This window comes from Rattus norvegicus, chromosome 3, assembly GCF_021556685.1.
Source record: "Rattus norvegicus strain SHRSP/BbbUtx chromosome 3, alternate assembly SHRSP_T2T, whole genome shotgun sequence".
In the NCBI taxonomy this organism is placed as follows: Eukaryota; Metazoa; Chordata; class Mammalia; order Rodentia; family Muridae; genus Rattus; species Rattus norvegicus.
In genome coordinates this window covers 112,346,267-112,362,238 of record NC_141536.1, presented here as the reverse complement: position 1 = coordinate 112,362,238, position 15,972 = coordinate 112,346,267, and the positions used below count along the sequence as shown (strand labels likewise).

At 41.9% G+C, this 15,972-nt stretch overlaps 1 protein-coding gene across 3 annotated transcripts in view; it reads left to right on the top strand.

Annotated features, from left to right (window-relative positions):
- The window catches only part of Fbn1 (fibrillin 1), a 203,118-nt gene that overhangs the window by 91,947 nt on the left and 95,199 nt on the right, over nucleotides 1-15,972 (top strand). For all 3 annotated transcript variants that reach the window (XM_087654706.1, NM_031825.3, XM_087654705.1), the window contains 2 exon segments: nucleotides 8,178-8,375; nucleotides 11,090-11,215. In XM_087654706.1, the coding sequence (XP_087510832.1) occupies nucleotides 8,178-8,375; nucleotides 11,090-11,215 (324 nt within the window).

Sequence of the window (15,972 nt, the reverse complement as noted above, 5' to 3'; positions counted from 1 at the left end):
TTTATAAACTCCATAAGCAAGTGCATATTTGGTAAAATGCCAACTTAAGAAATACTACTTGCCAACCAGGATATGTAAACGATCTCACAGCCGTTGGTCTGAGTTGATATTATAGAAAGTCCGTACTGATGTGAGACATTTCTCAGATACAGTTGGTAATGGCTGAACATTCATTCGTGCTTCCAGCTTTCTATTAGCCCTCTCAGGATTGATGACACGATGGGAATGTGGTATGTATCCATTAACCGTGGACTGAGCACTAGGCTGGCAGCTCACGCACTAGTGGTCTTGGATTCCCATGCCTGTCATTGCTGAAAGAAGCAGGGAAATTGCTCTGGAGGCAGCCCCTCCCCCACCATGCCAGGGTTCTGCCCCTCCCACCCACCCCATGCCAGAATTCCATCACACATTGTTGGTCTATACTTAATACTCAGATGAAATGGCCAAGTGCATTTGAAGAACGTCTCAACCACTCAAACATATATCTATGATATAAGCAAATGCTTATTTACAAAAAGGAAAAGACGAAAAATAAATTAAAGTGGATGGGTCAAGATATGATTTAATAAGGTTGTATTTAGTTTTGACAACATTGGGATTTGCATACCCTGTCCTTTCACTCAGGGCCAGCCTTCTCAGCTATAATCATTTGTCCTACAGTAGCTTCTTTGTTGTGAAAGTGAACAACGTTTAATACTTGCTTTTATCAGAATCTAGCCTCTCAGTTCCTCCATTTTAAAAAATGAGCTGGAAGGCCAGGGTCTCTGACTTTGGTTTCCCTCATCCCTCACTTCCAATCCACTGGCAGCCTTGTTGGTCCCTTTTGAAAGACCATCTGCCATCCATAGCCTTCCCTCCTTCCTACACACCAGTGGCCAAGCTACTACAGACTTCTACCACAAGTCCTTCAATAGGCTCCTTGCAAAAGCCTCCTGTCTTCCCAAGGGAACCCACTAGGCAGCAGTGTCCTTTAAATTAATGCCTGGTGGTGACTCCCTGCTAATTCATAGATAAATCTAAACTCCTCACTGTAGCCTGGGGCCTCCTGTGAAATTCAGTCCCTACCTAATGTGCCAGCATAGTATCTCCTTAGCCTATGTTCTTGTCAAACAGCCTCTTATCACCAATGAAACCAGGCTACCTCCCAGCTCAGGCCACCACTTCGACGTTGCTAATGCCCAGGATGCCTGTGCTACATGGTATACATCTTGTCAGCCTGTAGCCTGTTCCTTTGTCATCCTCTCTCAGTCTTCTTCGATCATCTTACCATGACTGCCATCCCCAGTTCTTTTACTGCAGGAGCCATTTGTAGACCAAATCACAACTTCATGTATGGAATTGTTTTTTTTTCATTTTTACATTTATTTTGTTCACTGTTGTTTTGTATGTGCACATGTATATGCACATATGATGTATATGTGTATGTGTGTGGAGGGGTACATGTGCCATGCATGCATGTGGAAGTCAAGGGACAACCCCATGGAGATGATTTCCCTCCCTCCACCTTTACATGTGTTCCAGGAGTTGAACTCTGGTCACTAGGTATACACAATAGATTTTTCACCAATCATACTGGCTCTGACATTATTTTAATGTATTTACTTACTTCTTGACCATCTCTTCAGTGGGTTGTAAACTCCTTCTGTGCAGGGACTTCGCTGCACTCCTCATTGATACAGCACAGCTATTCTGTAAAGGTTGCTGAATGAGTAATGAAGCCCTTGATTCTTAAGTTGACTGCTTAGAGCAAAGCACTAAGATTAAAAAATGCTTTAGTGTATACAGTACAGTCCTTTTTATTATTCTAATATACATGCAAAGGGAAACCTATCATTGTGACTATTTTAGACAGGCAGTTTGGTGGCTTTCAGTAAATTCTCCTTGTGAGGCAACCATCACCAGATCCATTTTTAGAACACTTCTTTCAAGTTAAATGTATTTTTGACAGCCCCCTATATGTGTGTAGTGCATTCTGTTTGTACCATCTGTCCACCCTCTATTATCTCCCAACACTGCCAACATCTCTCTTAAATGTCCTCCTCTCACTTTTTTATGTCCTTTGATTTTGTTATTGTGGGCCGGTCATGTGGGCATGGTGTTGAGATAACCACCAGAGCATGGTGAACTCGCCAGTGGTCATACCACTGAAGACAATGACTCCACTCCTCAGGAACTGTTGCTATCCATGGTTTCTCAGAGAGGGGCTAGGGTCCATGAGAACCTCCCCTAGTGAGAGGCCTGGTCTTCTGCAGGCCCAGTGCAAGCCACTGCAGTTGCCGTGAGTTCAAGATTGCACTAGCCACATCATTCCCAGAAACTAGCGTTTCACAATCCTCCGCTCTATCATCTGCCCCTACATTCTTTCCAGCCCTCTTTCCAGATGTTTCTGAACTTTGAAGTGGGTGACACAGATATTCCTCTTGGAACTGAGAGCACTCATTTGCTCTCAGCACCTTGACCAGCTGTGAACCTCTTCATCCATTGCTGCAGAAAAGCAGCCTCTCTGAGCAAGGTTTTCTGTGGCTATAAGCAGAAACCTTTAGGAGACAGTTTGATAATGTGACCGTTTGGAAAAGGAAAGTAATAGATTCACTCCCCCTGGGTCTGTGACCTCCTTTGACCAGGTCCACAGCACTAGGCATGAGATCCCTCCTGTGGAGTGAGTCTCAGATCCAATCAGAAAGCAGTTGGTCGTCATCACAGCAGACACGCAGCTATTGAACCAGTGAACACATCTACCTGGCAGGTTAGTGTCAGAGCAGGGGTGTGCACAGCCGGGAGGACGGTTGGTGACTTTTCTCCCCTGGTAGCCTATGTTGCACATTCCATCACAGGAAAGACAGCCATCAGTGAGGAAGCTTCTCCTTCAGTTTCAGCTTGATTTCCCTCTGTCTTCTAACCAAGCTATACAGTGTCTTCAGCAGTAAGATCTTACCATTAAGTTCTGGTGGTCAACCAAGACCAATTCCAGTGCCAAATATGGGATACTTCCTTATGACTTGTGGGTCGAAAGGGTCCCAAACACTTGCAGAAAAACATTTTGTTTTAATATTGATCTACCACTGAGCATCTCATTCATGGTAATAAATTCAATTACAGACTAATGCATGACCCACCTGTAGAATAAGAGTCCATAGTGCGGCTGGTTAGACTAGGGGCAGGGCTCCAGGCACCAGTATTTTGCAGAAGCTTCTTAAGTGCCAAGGATAAGTGACTGGAATGAGACATAGGGACAGTGGCAACAAGGCTGCTTCTGCTTAGAATCCTGAGATTTTCCCCCCATTTGGTTTTCTTTAGATTAGGAGCTTTCTGAATTCCTCCCTCTAAGGTTGAATTAAAATCCTATTGGTCAGCTTTCCTGGGAGGAGCATGCCTGTTCTGACTTTCTCTGTCATGAATAAATTGATATCTTAATCTTCTATATGTGATTTTATGAAAGGAAGGGTTTAAAATAATTGGAGCCTCGTACCCAAAATTACATCCTTCTGATTCTCCGTAGCTTGTGGTTCAGTGGCTGGGCAAGAGCGACAGGAATTTACTGACCACAGGAAGACTTTGCCTGTAAATGATGAGTTTGCATCAGGGGGAAGTCTGACTATGAAGGAAAGAGAACCAACATTACAGTCCAAGCATTGTGAACTGCAGATGTGGGGGTGAACTGAGCATCCAGGACCACAGCTATATGGCCAGAACTTAAGCCTAGACGAGGTGGCTTAGTAGGTAAAAGTACTTGTCGCCAAGTCTGATGACCTGAGTTCAATCTCTAGGAACCACACGGTAGTTGAAGAGAACCAATTCCCATAAGATGTCCTCTGACCTCCACATGTGTGCATGGTGGCACACATACCCTATCCCCCTTCTCCATAAATTAATGAAAATTTAAAATCTTTTTCTGCGTATGTGTGAATGGGTAGATGCCCATGAGTCCATCAGATGCCCCCTGGAGCTGGAGTTGCAGATTGTTTGAGCATGTGACCTGGGTGCTGGGAATTGAACTTAGGTCCTCTGCAAGAGCAGTCCATGCTTTTAACCTCTGGACCTTCTTTCTTAGTTGGACAAAATTAAAGCAACACAACAAAAGCCTCTCAATCTTAGAGGCCACACTAGTGGAACGAGAGGACAGCGCTTGTGCTACCCACTCACAGCGGATTGCATAGAAGCAGATGTCCCGGAAGTGAAGTAAAGCAGTTGATAAGAACTAATCTTGTGTTTTAACTCAAGAAGAAAAAGCTTTAGAAGAGTTGGCCTGGTACCCTGGTCGATGGGGCTCTTATAAGGAAGTAATTATAGAGAGGTTTGCAAGGAGAAAATCTTTCTAACACCACGTCCTACTTGCATTAAGAATCATAATTTCTGTCAAATCCAGCAGTGAGGTATTATGGCAGCATATTTCTAGCATGAGCCTATATGTGAAGAAACATTAAAAGAGTTGTTAATTTAGCTTAGTATCACACAGGAGCCATGGGAATAGTTATACATAATTAGATTGTTAGTAAAGAGTTGGGAGTGTAAGTAAAGTTCCTCTGTGGTTGGAATATTGAATAGAAATAGGGTTAACTTTAAATTTTTACTAAAGAACAGAACAAAAAACACAAACTGCCAAATCAGAACGACATTTTAAAGCCCTGCTAATACATCATTGGCCTTTCGAGAGATTTCTCTTTCCAATTGCATTTCACCCAGATTATGCTACTCTCTGTAATCACTGACTTTTCCAGAAAGTATGGGTCTCAAGTATGCTTGCCAACAGGCACTGTCAAGCAAACCACTTCTCCTAAGCCGATTCCAAAATTACTTCATCTGTGGCTGTAAGTTTCTAGTGTGGACATGTGTGAAGTCTGTAGATTCTGTTCTGTGCCCTCGAGCTATTGGCCAAGTATCCAGTATATTAACAAAGATAAGTCCCCATGGGCTGTAGTTGCCAAGTGGACTTTGTGAAAATTAATAATTGTTTTCTCCGTTCCATGTATTTCAATGTTTCATTTTTTAATCTGGGAAAGTTGTGATGTTTTCGTTTTTTGGTTTTCTGTTTGTTTGCTTGTTTGTGTGTTAAGAGATTCTAGGCAGGTCTGGAAGCAGTGTTATGCATGATCAAATTGGACTTTTCTTGGCATCATGTGGTATTCCTGATATTTGCTGGTTCTACCCACAAAACACCATGTTCATGTTACTTTGAAAGCTTCCATCACTCATGCATATGATACCCCATAGGATGTTATTAAAATGAGCACAGATCTAAACAGTGATAAAGGGAGGCTCATTGGTTAAAACCCACATTCTGTTATGCTTTTCAAGAAATATTGAGAATGGCATGCTAGTACAAATTTGTTTGGTCAAAGCATTTGTACTTGCCTTAATAAATGACTAGGAAAGAAGAGATGAGACTATATGCTGCCTTGTTACATCACATAGAAATATTGTATGACTCTTCTAAGATACATAAAGTGAGACAAATCTTAATGGCTGTTGCATGAGCTAAACACATTGAACGCTATGTATAATAATGAGGAGTTGGAAGTGATTTCTATGATACACAGTAAAGAATGATTGAATAAATTACCTCATAGCTTGATGAAAACTAGGAAACACTAAACTCATATTTTACTTGGGGAAATATGTTGGATAACATTTGCTGGAAGAGAACCAAGATTCTATCTTGCAAACAAGATTATTGTCATGTTATCATTCTGCTGTGGTTTAAGCAACAACGCATATGGTAGATTATGTACAATATAACCACATATAAGAGTTTGTATACTGTTAGCTTTATTGATGTCTCATTGCCTTTTCCTGATTGTCTAAAGTACTTTCTTCAGTTTGAATAAAAAGTACATGATAAAATATTAAATAATAAAAGGAAAAAAGTTAGTAGAATCAAGAGATAACCTACAAGGAATTTATATCTATAGTAAATAAAGAATTAAAAGAACTAAACATCAAAAAGTGCCAAGTCATGCAGTTGATAAAGAGGTAAATTAACTGGTTAGACAGCTTTCAAAAGAAGTACAAATAGCAAACACATGCCAAAAAGGTTACATATCCTTTAGCTGCCAGCAAAGTGCAGATCTAAACTACAGTGTTGAGATTCCATCTACCCCGGTCAGAATAGAAAACCGAAAACTCCAAATAACTGGTGAGGATGGGGAGGGAAGGAACATTCATTCCCTGCTGTCAGGATGTCAGTGAACACGGTCGTTATGGAAATGGTTGTGATGCTGCCTCGTCAAATGCAACATAGAGCATCCAGCTGTACTGCTCCTGGGTAGATATCTCAAAAGGTCTAAGTGAGCACACTAAGACCCCTGCACACTCTACTTATTGTAGCACCATCCAAGACAGCCCGTTAGAGAATCAGCTTGTGACTCAAGAGATGTGGTATATATGAACAGTAGAGTTTCATTCAGCCATAAGAACAAAATTATGACATTTTCAGGAAAATGGATGGAGGTGGAGATCTTATGACAGCAAAATAACCTAGATTCGGACAGTTATCGCTTGTTTTTCTCTCAGATGTAGGATGTACATTTTTCAAGATAAATATATATATATATATCTTAAAATATATGTATATATGTATATTTCATATACTTATATAAGAACAAAAAACAGAATGGTAATGTGATAAAGGGGGAAACAATATATATATGTATGAAAATCCTGCTATGAAGCCCATTATTTTGTATGCTAATGTTTAAAATGATAAATAAAATAGGTAAGAAGTGTTTATTAAATATTCATGGGGCCATGTGTGTAGAGATGACTTCTGTGTCCTATTTTGTCCCTATAGCTATTGTATATGAGAGATTTCGTGGCACTCATCCCCAGAATCCAGTGACTTTTTCTTTGGGGGAGAACAAAATGAAGACTGAGATTTAGTCAGTAGATAATTGTTAGATTTTGAACTCCTTTCAAAACTTAGAACCTATGGAAGATGGCAAGCTTTGAAACAATCCAGCACATTATATAGAGTATCAAAGTATGCCTGAAATTCAACTACAGGCAAAATTATTTTAAATTTTTTTAAAAAATTAAAATCCAGTAGAATAAAATATGTACTCATGGAGAAATGTTATACCAGTTTAGACTGGGGGATGTGGGATCTCAGTCATGGAGGTGCCTCCTGCCTGATAACCTGTGTTTGACCCCAGGGATGGACATGGTGGAAGGAGGCAACACATGCCCACAACTTCTCTGACCTCCACATGCCTGCCATGGCACAAGAGTGTCCCCTTACACACACACACACACACACACACACACACACACACACACACACACATACACACGCACGCATATACAAGCACAGACACAGGCACATTCACAAAAGTGAATAAAATATGAACATGTCCGCTTCATTGAGCATTTCTTTTTTATAGAACTCTCAGTGTACTCTTCTCCAGATTTTGAAATGCGTATTCCATTATTGCTGTCTGCAGTCCACCATTGTGCTGACAAACTGATACTTAGTGATAACATTTCCCCACTCCTTCCTTGGCTCTCTTTTCCTTTGGGACCCACTCTTCTATTCCTGTATGGTAACTTAAAAAACCCCACCTATGAATGATAGGACGTGGTACTTGCCGCTCTGTGCTTTCTTAATTAATTTACCATAATCACCTGTACTTTTATCCCCGCTGTTTTCAAATGACAGGATTCTATCCCTTTCAAGACTGAATAATACTTAATGGAGCATGTCTACCACAGTTCATCCATTAGCTGACAGACACATGGGTTGCTTAGCAACTATGGACAGTATCAGTGACCACGGAGTTCTTATGCTTCTTTGAAGCTGGATTTCATTCCACTGAAATGAAATACCATGGCACAAGAAGGGGCTGATGCAATATAGATGCCTACGTGTTTACTAGACCAACTGATTGGATAATAATGGCCGCCATGCCGTATTTCCCTCAGCATTCAGGGCTGTAAAGAATTTCCCTACATGCATCTGATCCTAACAAGAGCATCTTCAAAGTGGTCAGGAACTAATGTTTTTGCCTTCTTTGTAGGTGAGAAAAATGGGAGTTAGGGGTGGGAAGGTCCATTTAGACCTTACAGAGTCAATCATGTGGGAGCTGCCGGAAGTTCCTGTCTGAGCTTGGAGCTGAGCACTGCTGCCCCTCACGCTGGTCCTTTCTTTTCTGGACTTTGATGAGTCTCTTATTCTTTACTTTCAGATTACAGAACAGGCCCGTGTTTTACTGTGGTAAGCAACCAGATGTGCCAGGGACAGCTCAGCGGGATTGTCTGCACCAAAACACTCTGCTGTGCCACAGTGGGCCGAGCCTGGGGCCACCCCTGCGAGATGTGTCCTGCCCAGCCTCACCCCTGCCGCCGCGGCTTCATTCCCAACATCCGCACCGGAGCTTGTCAAGGTAACAGCAGGGATAACAGGGAGCAGTGCTGTTCAACGGAGGGCCACGCTCCAGCCCGAGGGGACAACTCAGCTGCTAGGAACTCCCATCCCCTGCCTCAGGGTACAGCTGACGCCTCAGTAGCGTGATTCTTGGAGGCAGGAGGGTTTGCTAAGTCTGTCTTGCCAGCAGGCCCTCTGGCCCAGGAGTGGTTCCATGTGCGTCTGGCCCAGGAGTAGCAACTGTGTGGGGGCAAGGCTGTGCCTGATGGCAGTGCCTTGTAGAAACACAGCGAACAAGGTAGTAGTTGTTGTTTTCTCTTCATTTGAAACTCGTAGAGGCCTGGGCTCCAGCTTGCACTTAACTGACCTAAAGAAAATTGCTCCTCTGGACATTTGATGTGCTACATTATGGTTTGTTTGCTTGCTTGTTTGTTTGTTTGTTTGTTTTTGAACGAGTCAGAAATACATGAGAATTGGTTTCACTGTTTTAACTGCCCCCAGATGTTGTCTTAGCACTCTTCTGCCCTCCCCTAGAACTCTGGTTTTGGCTTTGACTCTTCTCCCCCAGCTGTGTAAATTCTTCCATTGTCTGGATGTCTGGCAGGAAAGAGGAGGAAGTGAACAGAGGCCACTCCACTCTAAACTGATGGGCCTGAAAACTCCCAGGCTACCTCTGCTTCCTTTAGACGGCTGTGGTGCTTTTTTTAGACAACTGCAGTATTTCCATAAAATTCACAAAATATGCTTTTCTGAGGCAAGTAGGTAGTAGTTTGGCTCTGTTCCTTGTGTTCCTTCTGAAGGTTGGGATGCAGGAAAACAGGATTTGAGCTGCTCTCATCTGTGTGTGCGGTGGGCTGCACTGAGTTCATTGTGCCTGGCTTCCAGACACTACTCCTCTGCATGTCCTTGAATGTGTCCCACTAAATGTCGGGAGCAGCCAGAAGACTCTGTTTTAAAATCTAGAATCACAAAGGACTGGTTGGAGCAGGCATCTCCCTTGATGTCTTTTTTTCCTCCTTCTTAGAAAGTCTCCTTGAGTTTTGAGGAATTTGTTCGTCCTTGTGTTCTGAAGTTGCTAATAGCCATGAGTTGTTGACAGTGACTAGAGAGGTAGACCTTCCATTCTCCAGCGTCCTGTCAGTGAACTTCTGGTCAGGGGTTTGAGAACCAACAGAAGAAAGAGAAAGGGAAGGAGAAGCGAGGAAGGCAGACTCTCCTCAGCTTGCTAGTCATCTCATACTGTCTGCATTTCCCCCAAATTTGCTTCCTGTCCCTCCGTGACTGTTTGTCAACACCTAGGGGGGAAAGACTAAACATTTGTTTGGCAAAAATTCCATGACTTCAAAATAGCAGCTTATATGGTCACTTGCGAAAAAAAATGTCTTCTTTGCTGGGAGAGATTCTCAACGCGTTATATGTGGCCTGGGTGTCTTTTCGTTGGTGTTTTAGCCCTTGGGCATAGTCAGGGAGCTCATGGTCAATGGCGAACTGCCTTCATATACATTTCCTGTTGGCCAAAAGTTATGATACACAAGACTATCTAGAGCCGTCTCTCTGGCTATAAAAATGTGGTTTCAACTCATGTAAAAAATCAACATTCAGAAAATCCTGACCTAAAAGAAAAATGAAACTGCCTATAGAATATAACCACGATTGTTTCAATATGGTCATTTGTGGGTCAGGATTTTCCATTAAAATAGTGACACTTCTATTCCCAAACAAATATTTCTCCTCTGGTTCCCCTTTAACTGTGGGTGACTTTTCCCAACAGGGTAGGGTAAGAGTCTGGAAAGGTCACTTGCTCTGTTGCTTCTAACACCATTAGGACCTCGAGAGGTTCCTGTGCTCACCAATGTCTACAAGACAGTCCAAGGCGAAGGAACATAATTCCCGTTGGGGCTCTTGATTGAATTGGGATTTTTCTCTATTCCAAATTAAGAAACTGAGAGAATATACTTGTATACATTGTCTTCACAATGGAACCCAGGCAGCCAACACAATGGATGGGGATGTTTCTGTTGGAAAGGTTAATTTGGGACTAACCAGAGGCTAGTCTCTAGGTTCTTCGATAGGGCATTGAGCAAGGTGGATTGAGTCTGCTGTGGGGAAGCCCATTCATTGAAGAGTAAAACAAATTCATTATTAGGACAGCAGGTGGTGAGAACCATGGGCTGGGTGTTTCTATCACAGTAGCTGGAGCAAAATGGCATTGGAGTAGAGACTAAAAGGTGAGTCAAAGTGAACCACATGGCTCCAACAGGGAGAATATTCCAGAAATGCTTATGAAGGCCTATGGCAATCTCAGCGATCTTGGATTCATTTTGTGTTACCTTTATCATTCAATATAACACGTCAAAATATCTTTATTATAGACATGCTTCACATTTTGCTGTCTAAGGTTATCGTAGATACTTCTGATTATTATTGCCAGTCTGAAGGTGAAAATGGCACACCAAAAATGGTCATTTTAATCACTGTGTGTTCTGCTTGACTGTGCATGATGAAGCCCCAGAATTAGTAGAATGGTCTCCTCCGCCTGTGGGAAGACAGGGCTCCTCGTTGGGTGCTATTGGCCAAGCTACATTAACTTAGTTATTTACATAATATAACAATTGCTGTCATCATAGTCTAAAAGCCGCGGTGGATGCCTTTGACATAAACATGGTAATACAATTGTTGATAAACTATTACATTTTTTTCTGCAACGAATCTCTCTCTCCTCCAATCTGACAGATGTGGATGAATGTCAGGCTATCCCGGGGCTGTGTCAAGGAGGAAATTGCATTAATACCGTTGGATCTTTTGAGTGCAAATGCCCCGCTGGACACAAATTTAATGAAGTGTCCCAAAAATGTGAAGGTAAGCAATCTCATGTTTGCAGCTCAAGGGAAAGGGGAGGGCAGACGGGGTGCATCAGCAGCAAACTTGTTTGCAGATTAAACCCTAGACCTTCTGGGTTTGTCATTCCCGGGTGACTGGAAATGTGACAGTCTGACAGAAGTTATGCATCTTTGGACGATGGAAGCAGAAAAGCCTCTGCAGATTGTTCTGCTTTTATAGACACAAAATAAGAGGCCCATCTGAATCAAATTAAATATTAAAACATGAAATATTTTTGGCTGATATTTGGTTTAAAATGTTCAAGACGTGTGTTGTGTATGGTTTTAGAGGCACGACTTTAAAACTGATTATTAGATCCCATTCAAAATTATACCCCTGCTATTTTATAGCTAAAATGTAGAATTTTGAAGGGTGAGTGTGTGACATAGTAACATAAATAGTTGCTCCTAGTTAGAACTTAGGATTTTCTTTTCTGAGCCTTGACTTATGTCTACTGAACGAAAAGTTTCCCCAAGCAAAAAAAGCAACCTGAGGTGAGTTTTCTTTTTTTTTTTTTTTTTTTTTTTTTCGGAGCTGGGGACCGAACCCAGGGCCTTGCGCTTGCTAGGCAAGTGCTCTACCACTGAGCTAGATCCCCAACCCCCTGATGTGAGTTTTCTATTTGTGCTTAGCTTGTAGAGTATGCTTCTAAAATGTATACACAGGGGACATGTTTACATCTAGCACTGCTGTTAGATGCAGAAGTAGGCTGACTTCCAGCACTATGATTTGTTTTTGAGACGCAAGAGTCTGGGAAATATGGAGACAGCTCAGTTCTCCTTGCCGAGTTCCTGGAGTACATGGAGCATGTTCTGACAGCCTTGGAGCAACAGTCAAAGATGCATCTTGTGTCAATCTCAGACAAGGCCTTTCCTTTGTTGTCATCTCTCCATGGGCTGTGGCCTGGGGTTTCAATTAGAAGTCTGTGATTTTCTGTTGAACATGTCTTTCCTTGGGTCCTTTACCTCCTTGTGGATTCCCAGTATATCAAAGCAATAGAAGAAAGCTTCTGATGTGAAGTGCTTTCAATAAACTACAGTCAGACATTCGATGTGATTTGCCCAGAATGGAACAACCTAGTTGCCATTGAATTCCCTGTGTGGGTTACAATGGTCTTTAAACTTATTAACTGGCATGATTTATAATTGCTGTTGCAATAGAGAATATATTTTTATTTATATCATATATAGGTATATATGATATATCATATATAAATGCATCCTACATAGAATCATATGATATATGATATATATATATATATACACATATATATATCAGTTATTTCAGCCGTAGAATGGTTTCAGTTCCTTTCTGAAGCCAGGCTTCATAAAAACCTCTTATGTTTTGAAGAACAGTAAGACTTGTTTTCTGCAGGGGGATGGATCTTAGAATCTGTAGACGTAAGGACGATGTAGAGAGCATTGGTACTGACAGGGGCAGAGGTCCGTCTGCTTTTCCACATTATAAATGATGGGAGTGTCTTGAGGACGCTGAGTGAGGCTGTTAGGTAGCTGCAAGGGCTTCATTTTGACTCTCATCCTGGTGCTAACTGAGTGCATTGTATTGACATTTTTCCTAAATGATTATCTCTCTTTTTTGGAGACTCTCTCTGTGTAGCCCTAGCTGGCTTGAAACTCTCTCTGTAGACTGGACTGGCCTCAAGTTGGCAGAGGTTTACCCGCCTCTATCTTTGGAGTCCTGAGGCTAAGGACAAGGCCCATGCCCAGCCCTTATTCCAATTCCTAGTGCCTGGAACTATTTAAGAATACTTGGTATGGATATTCAGCCATCATTAATGCTATCTTTCGTGTTAACGTAATGAGGTTTCTTGCATGCAGAATCCACATCAGTCACAGGCTGTGTCTCACATTTCCTCAACATACCGTATTGAGCAACAAAAGATGTACTCAGGGAGATCATATGGCCCGTCTGTGTTTTGTCTTTTAAAATCAGAGTAACTTCCTGCCTGAACAAAGATCGATCTTTCTGCCTTTTGCTTTTCTTCATCAGAAGAGCTAAGAGTCAGAGACAGTCATGCATGTGCATCCCACAGAAGATGCAGATACAGTGTTCACACTGAAAGTATAGGGAACTCAAAGTTTTTTATTAATGCTAAGACACCTACTTTGTGATATATCTAATAAATCAAAATTTCAACCTGAGAATTAATAATATTTTTGACAACAAAAACAAATTCTCAGCTGCACATTGGAATCTATAGTAAGACAAAGAACAGACCTCTTTGGCAAGAGCTCATCTTTCCTCTGCTGTCCACAGTAATATGAAATTTAGTTTTTTCTCATCTCTATTTTCTATGCAAATTGACATCACATAGGATATTTTCCTGTTACTACTACATGTGCTCTGGCCTGGGTCTGATTGGAATAATATTGACCTGCCTTGCCCTGGTAGAAATGTTATCAGAAAGTCTTTCCAGAACCTTCTGAAGATTGGATTCTCTCCTTCAGTTCCTTTACTGTATCCCAATTAGGGCAGCACACTAGGAGAATGGCACCATTGGGAACACAGACTGTCCTTTGTGGTCAAGGGAAGGATGCTCGTCGATCAAGCACACACTGCAAAGAGGACAAGAGATCCTATAAGTAGCTGGGAAAGAGGGTCTGGCATAATAGTGCCCTCATTGTAAGCCCGCTTTGTGAAAGCTGTGTGAGACTCAGCTTTTCAATTCTATGACAAAATACCTGGGAAAATCAACTTAAAAAGACGAAAGGTTTGTGTGCTCATATGTTCCTGCAGCCATGGCACACATGTGCAGGTCTGAGGACAGCTTGAAGGAGTAGGCTTCCATTGTGCGGGTCCTAGGGGATCGACCTCAGGTTTTAAGGCTCTGCAGCAAGAGCTGCTACCTGCTGAGCTGTGGCACTGGAGCTGTAGCTGGCTTGTAGAGTGTGTTTCCCCTTGACTTAGAAAGGATGAGATGCATAGAAGCAGGAGAGAGAGGAGGGGGTAAGGGAGAGGGGAAAGGGGATAACATTTGAAATGTAAATACATAAAATAATCCATGAAAAATAAAATTAAAAAAGAAAGGATGAGATGATGTAGTTCTTATATTATTTTTTTTAAAAAAAAAAGCCACTTCAATCCAGTGAGTATTAGCAAATTCCTGAGATGGCATTCGCCACTCCTCCATTGCAGGCTGCAAAGTCTGCCCTTTCTTTCCTTAAAAACCCAATGAAATTATATAAACTGAGGCTTAGTAAATACATACCGTTTAGAATAGTCAAAATGTAAATTAATGAGCCAAAGCGATTCAATATTAGATTTTTAAACATTTTAAAAGACAGAGATAGAGGTTTATAGCTGTGATTTGAGGAAGAGGGTCAGAGCTCACAGGGGCCTTTTCGCTTGATTTTCTGAGGACCTCAAAGCTCCCGTACTAAAGGAGCAGAGGCGCCCTCCCCTTCTGGAAACCAAGTTTGCTGTGGGAGGCAATTAAGAATGTAAAAATATGTAGTTAAGGGATTACATTTTATATCTGGAAGAACTCACATGAATTAATGATTAACTTTTAATGTTTGGGGATTTAGATTATCATCAGCCCAGCCTCCAGCAATCTTAAAAGCCGTGCACGAGGCAAAGTAATTTTTACTATGTGGTTCCTATATCCATGCACTCCCTGATATATGAGTTACAGTGCTTGGGACTTCTCTTTACCACACTAATGTCATACTTATTATATATGTATATATTATATCATGTTATATTTTATACATATTTTATTTTATACATGTATATAATATACATATATGTGTGAAATATATATACATTGTACATATATACATACATGTATATATATACATACACACACACACACACACACACACACACACACACACACACCTACCTTCCACCATATCCAGCAGGCCTTTCAAACTGCTGTATTTTTATGGCTGGCATCTGATGAAGACTGATTTATGGAAACTGTACTCAAATAATCATTTTGGATTCTGTTTCTTGGGATGCCTGAGGTTCTAGTAAAATGAGATAAGCATAGAGTTGTAGGAGCCTGTAAGATGATGGACCAGGAGGAAGACGTCTAGCCTGTGGCTCTGGTTGAACCCCTTAGCACATAGCCCTTTCCCAGGCACTTTCACCACCATCTCCTGATGAGCGCACACCTCCAGCTGTGATTCTGAAGCTATGTGACTTCGAAGCAAAGGGCCTCACGACAATAAAGGGCAGAAGGACCGCAGGTCACTGGGGAGGAAATATTAGGGAATTCAAACCTCCACGGTGACAATTTGTCTCACCCTGTCTTACCCTCATGAGCCCTAGCGGCTGATCATCTTTGGGTTCTGTAGCACTTAAGATATTTGTTAAGGCATTTCTTCAGGATCTGTTATGAGAAAGAGGGAGAAGTGTCTGGAGTGTGAAGAGATTGCGTGAGCTCATCAATTGACCACAGAGGGCAGTGTGGCATAAGTGACCTAGGTGGTGTAGAGTTAATTCACCTTTGGCGATGCCCATGACTTCCTATTAGATAGGGGGTACCTGGGCAGGGTGTGATCTCAGGCAAGGCAGTCGTGTGCAGCTCCATGATCCCTGACAGCACCAAAAGTCAAAGACTGTCTGTTGACCGCATCTCCAACGGCAGGAGCAGACAGTCCTCCCATGAGAAAGCTGACTAGAACATGCAGTCTGACCAAGTGCACATTCTTCCAACACAGGAGCACCACCATGGTCATTGGAATGTGTTTCTGACAAACCAAGCTGGT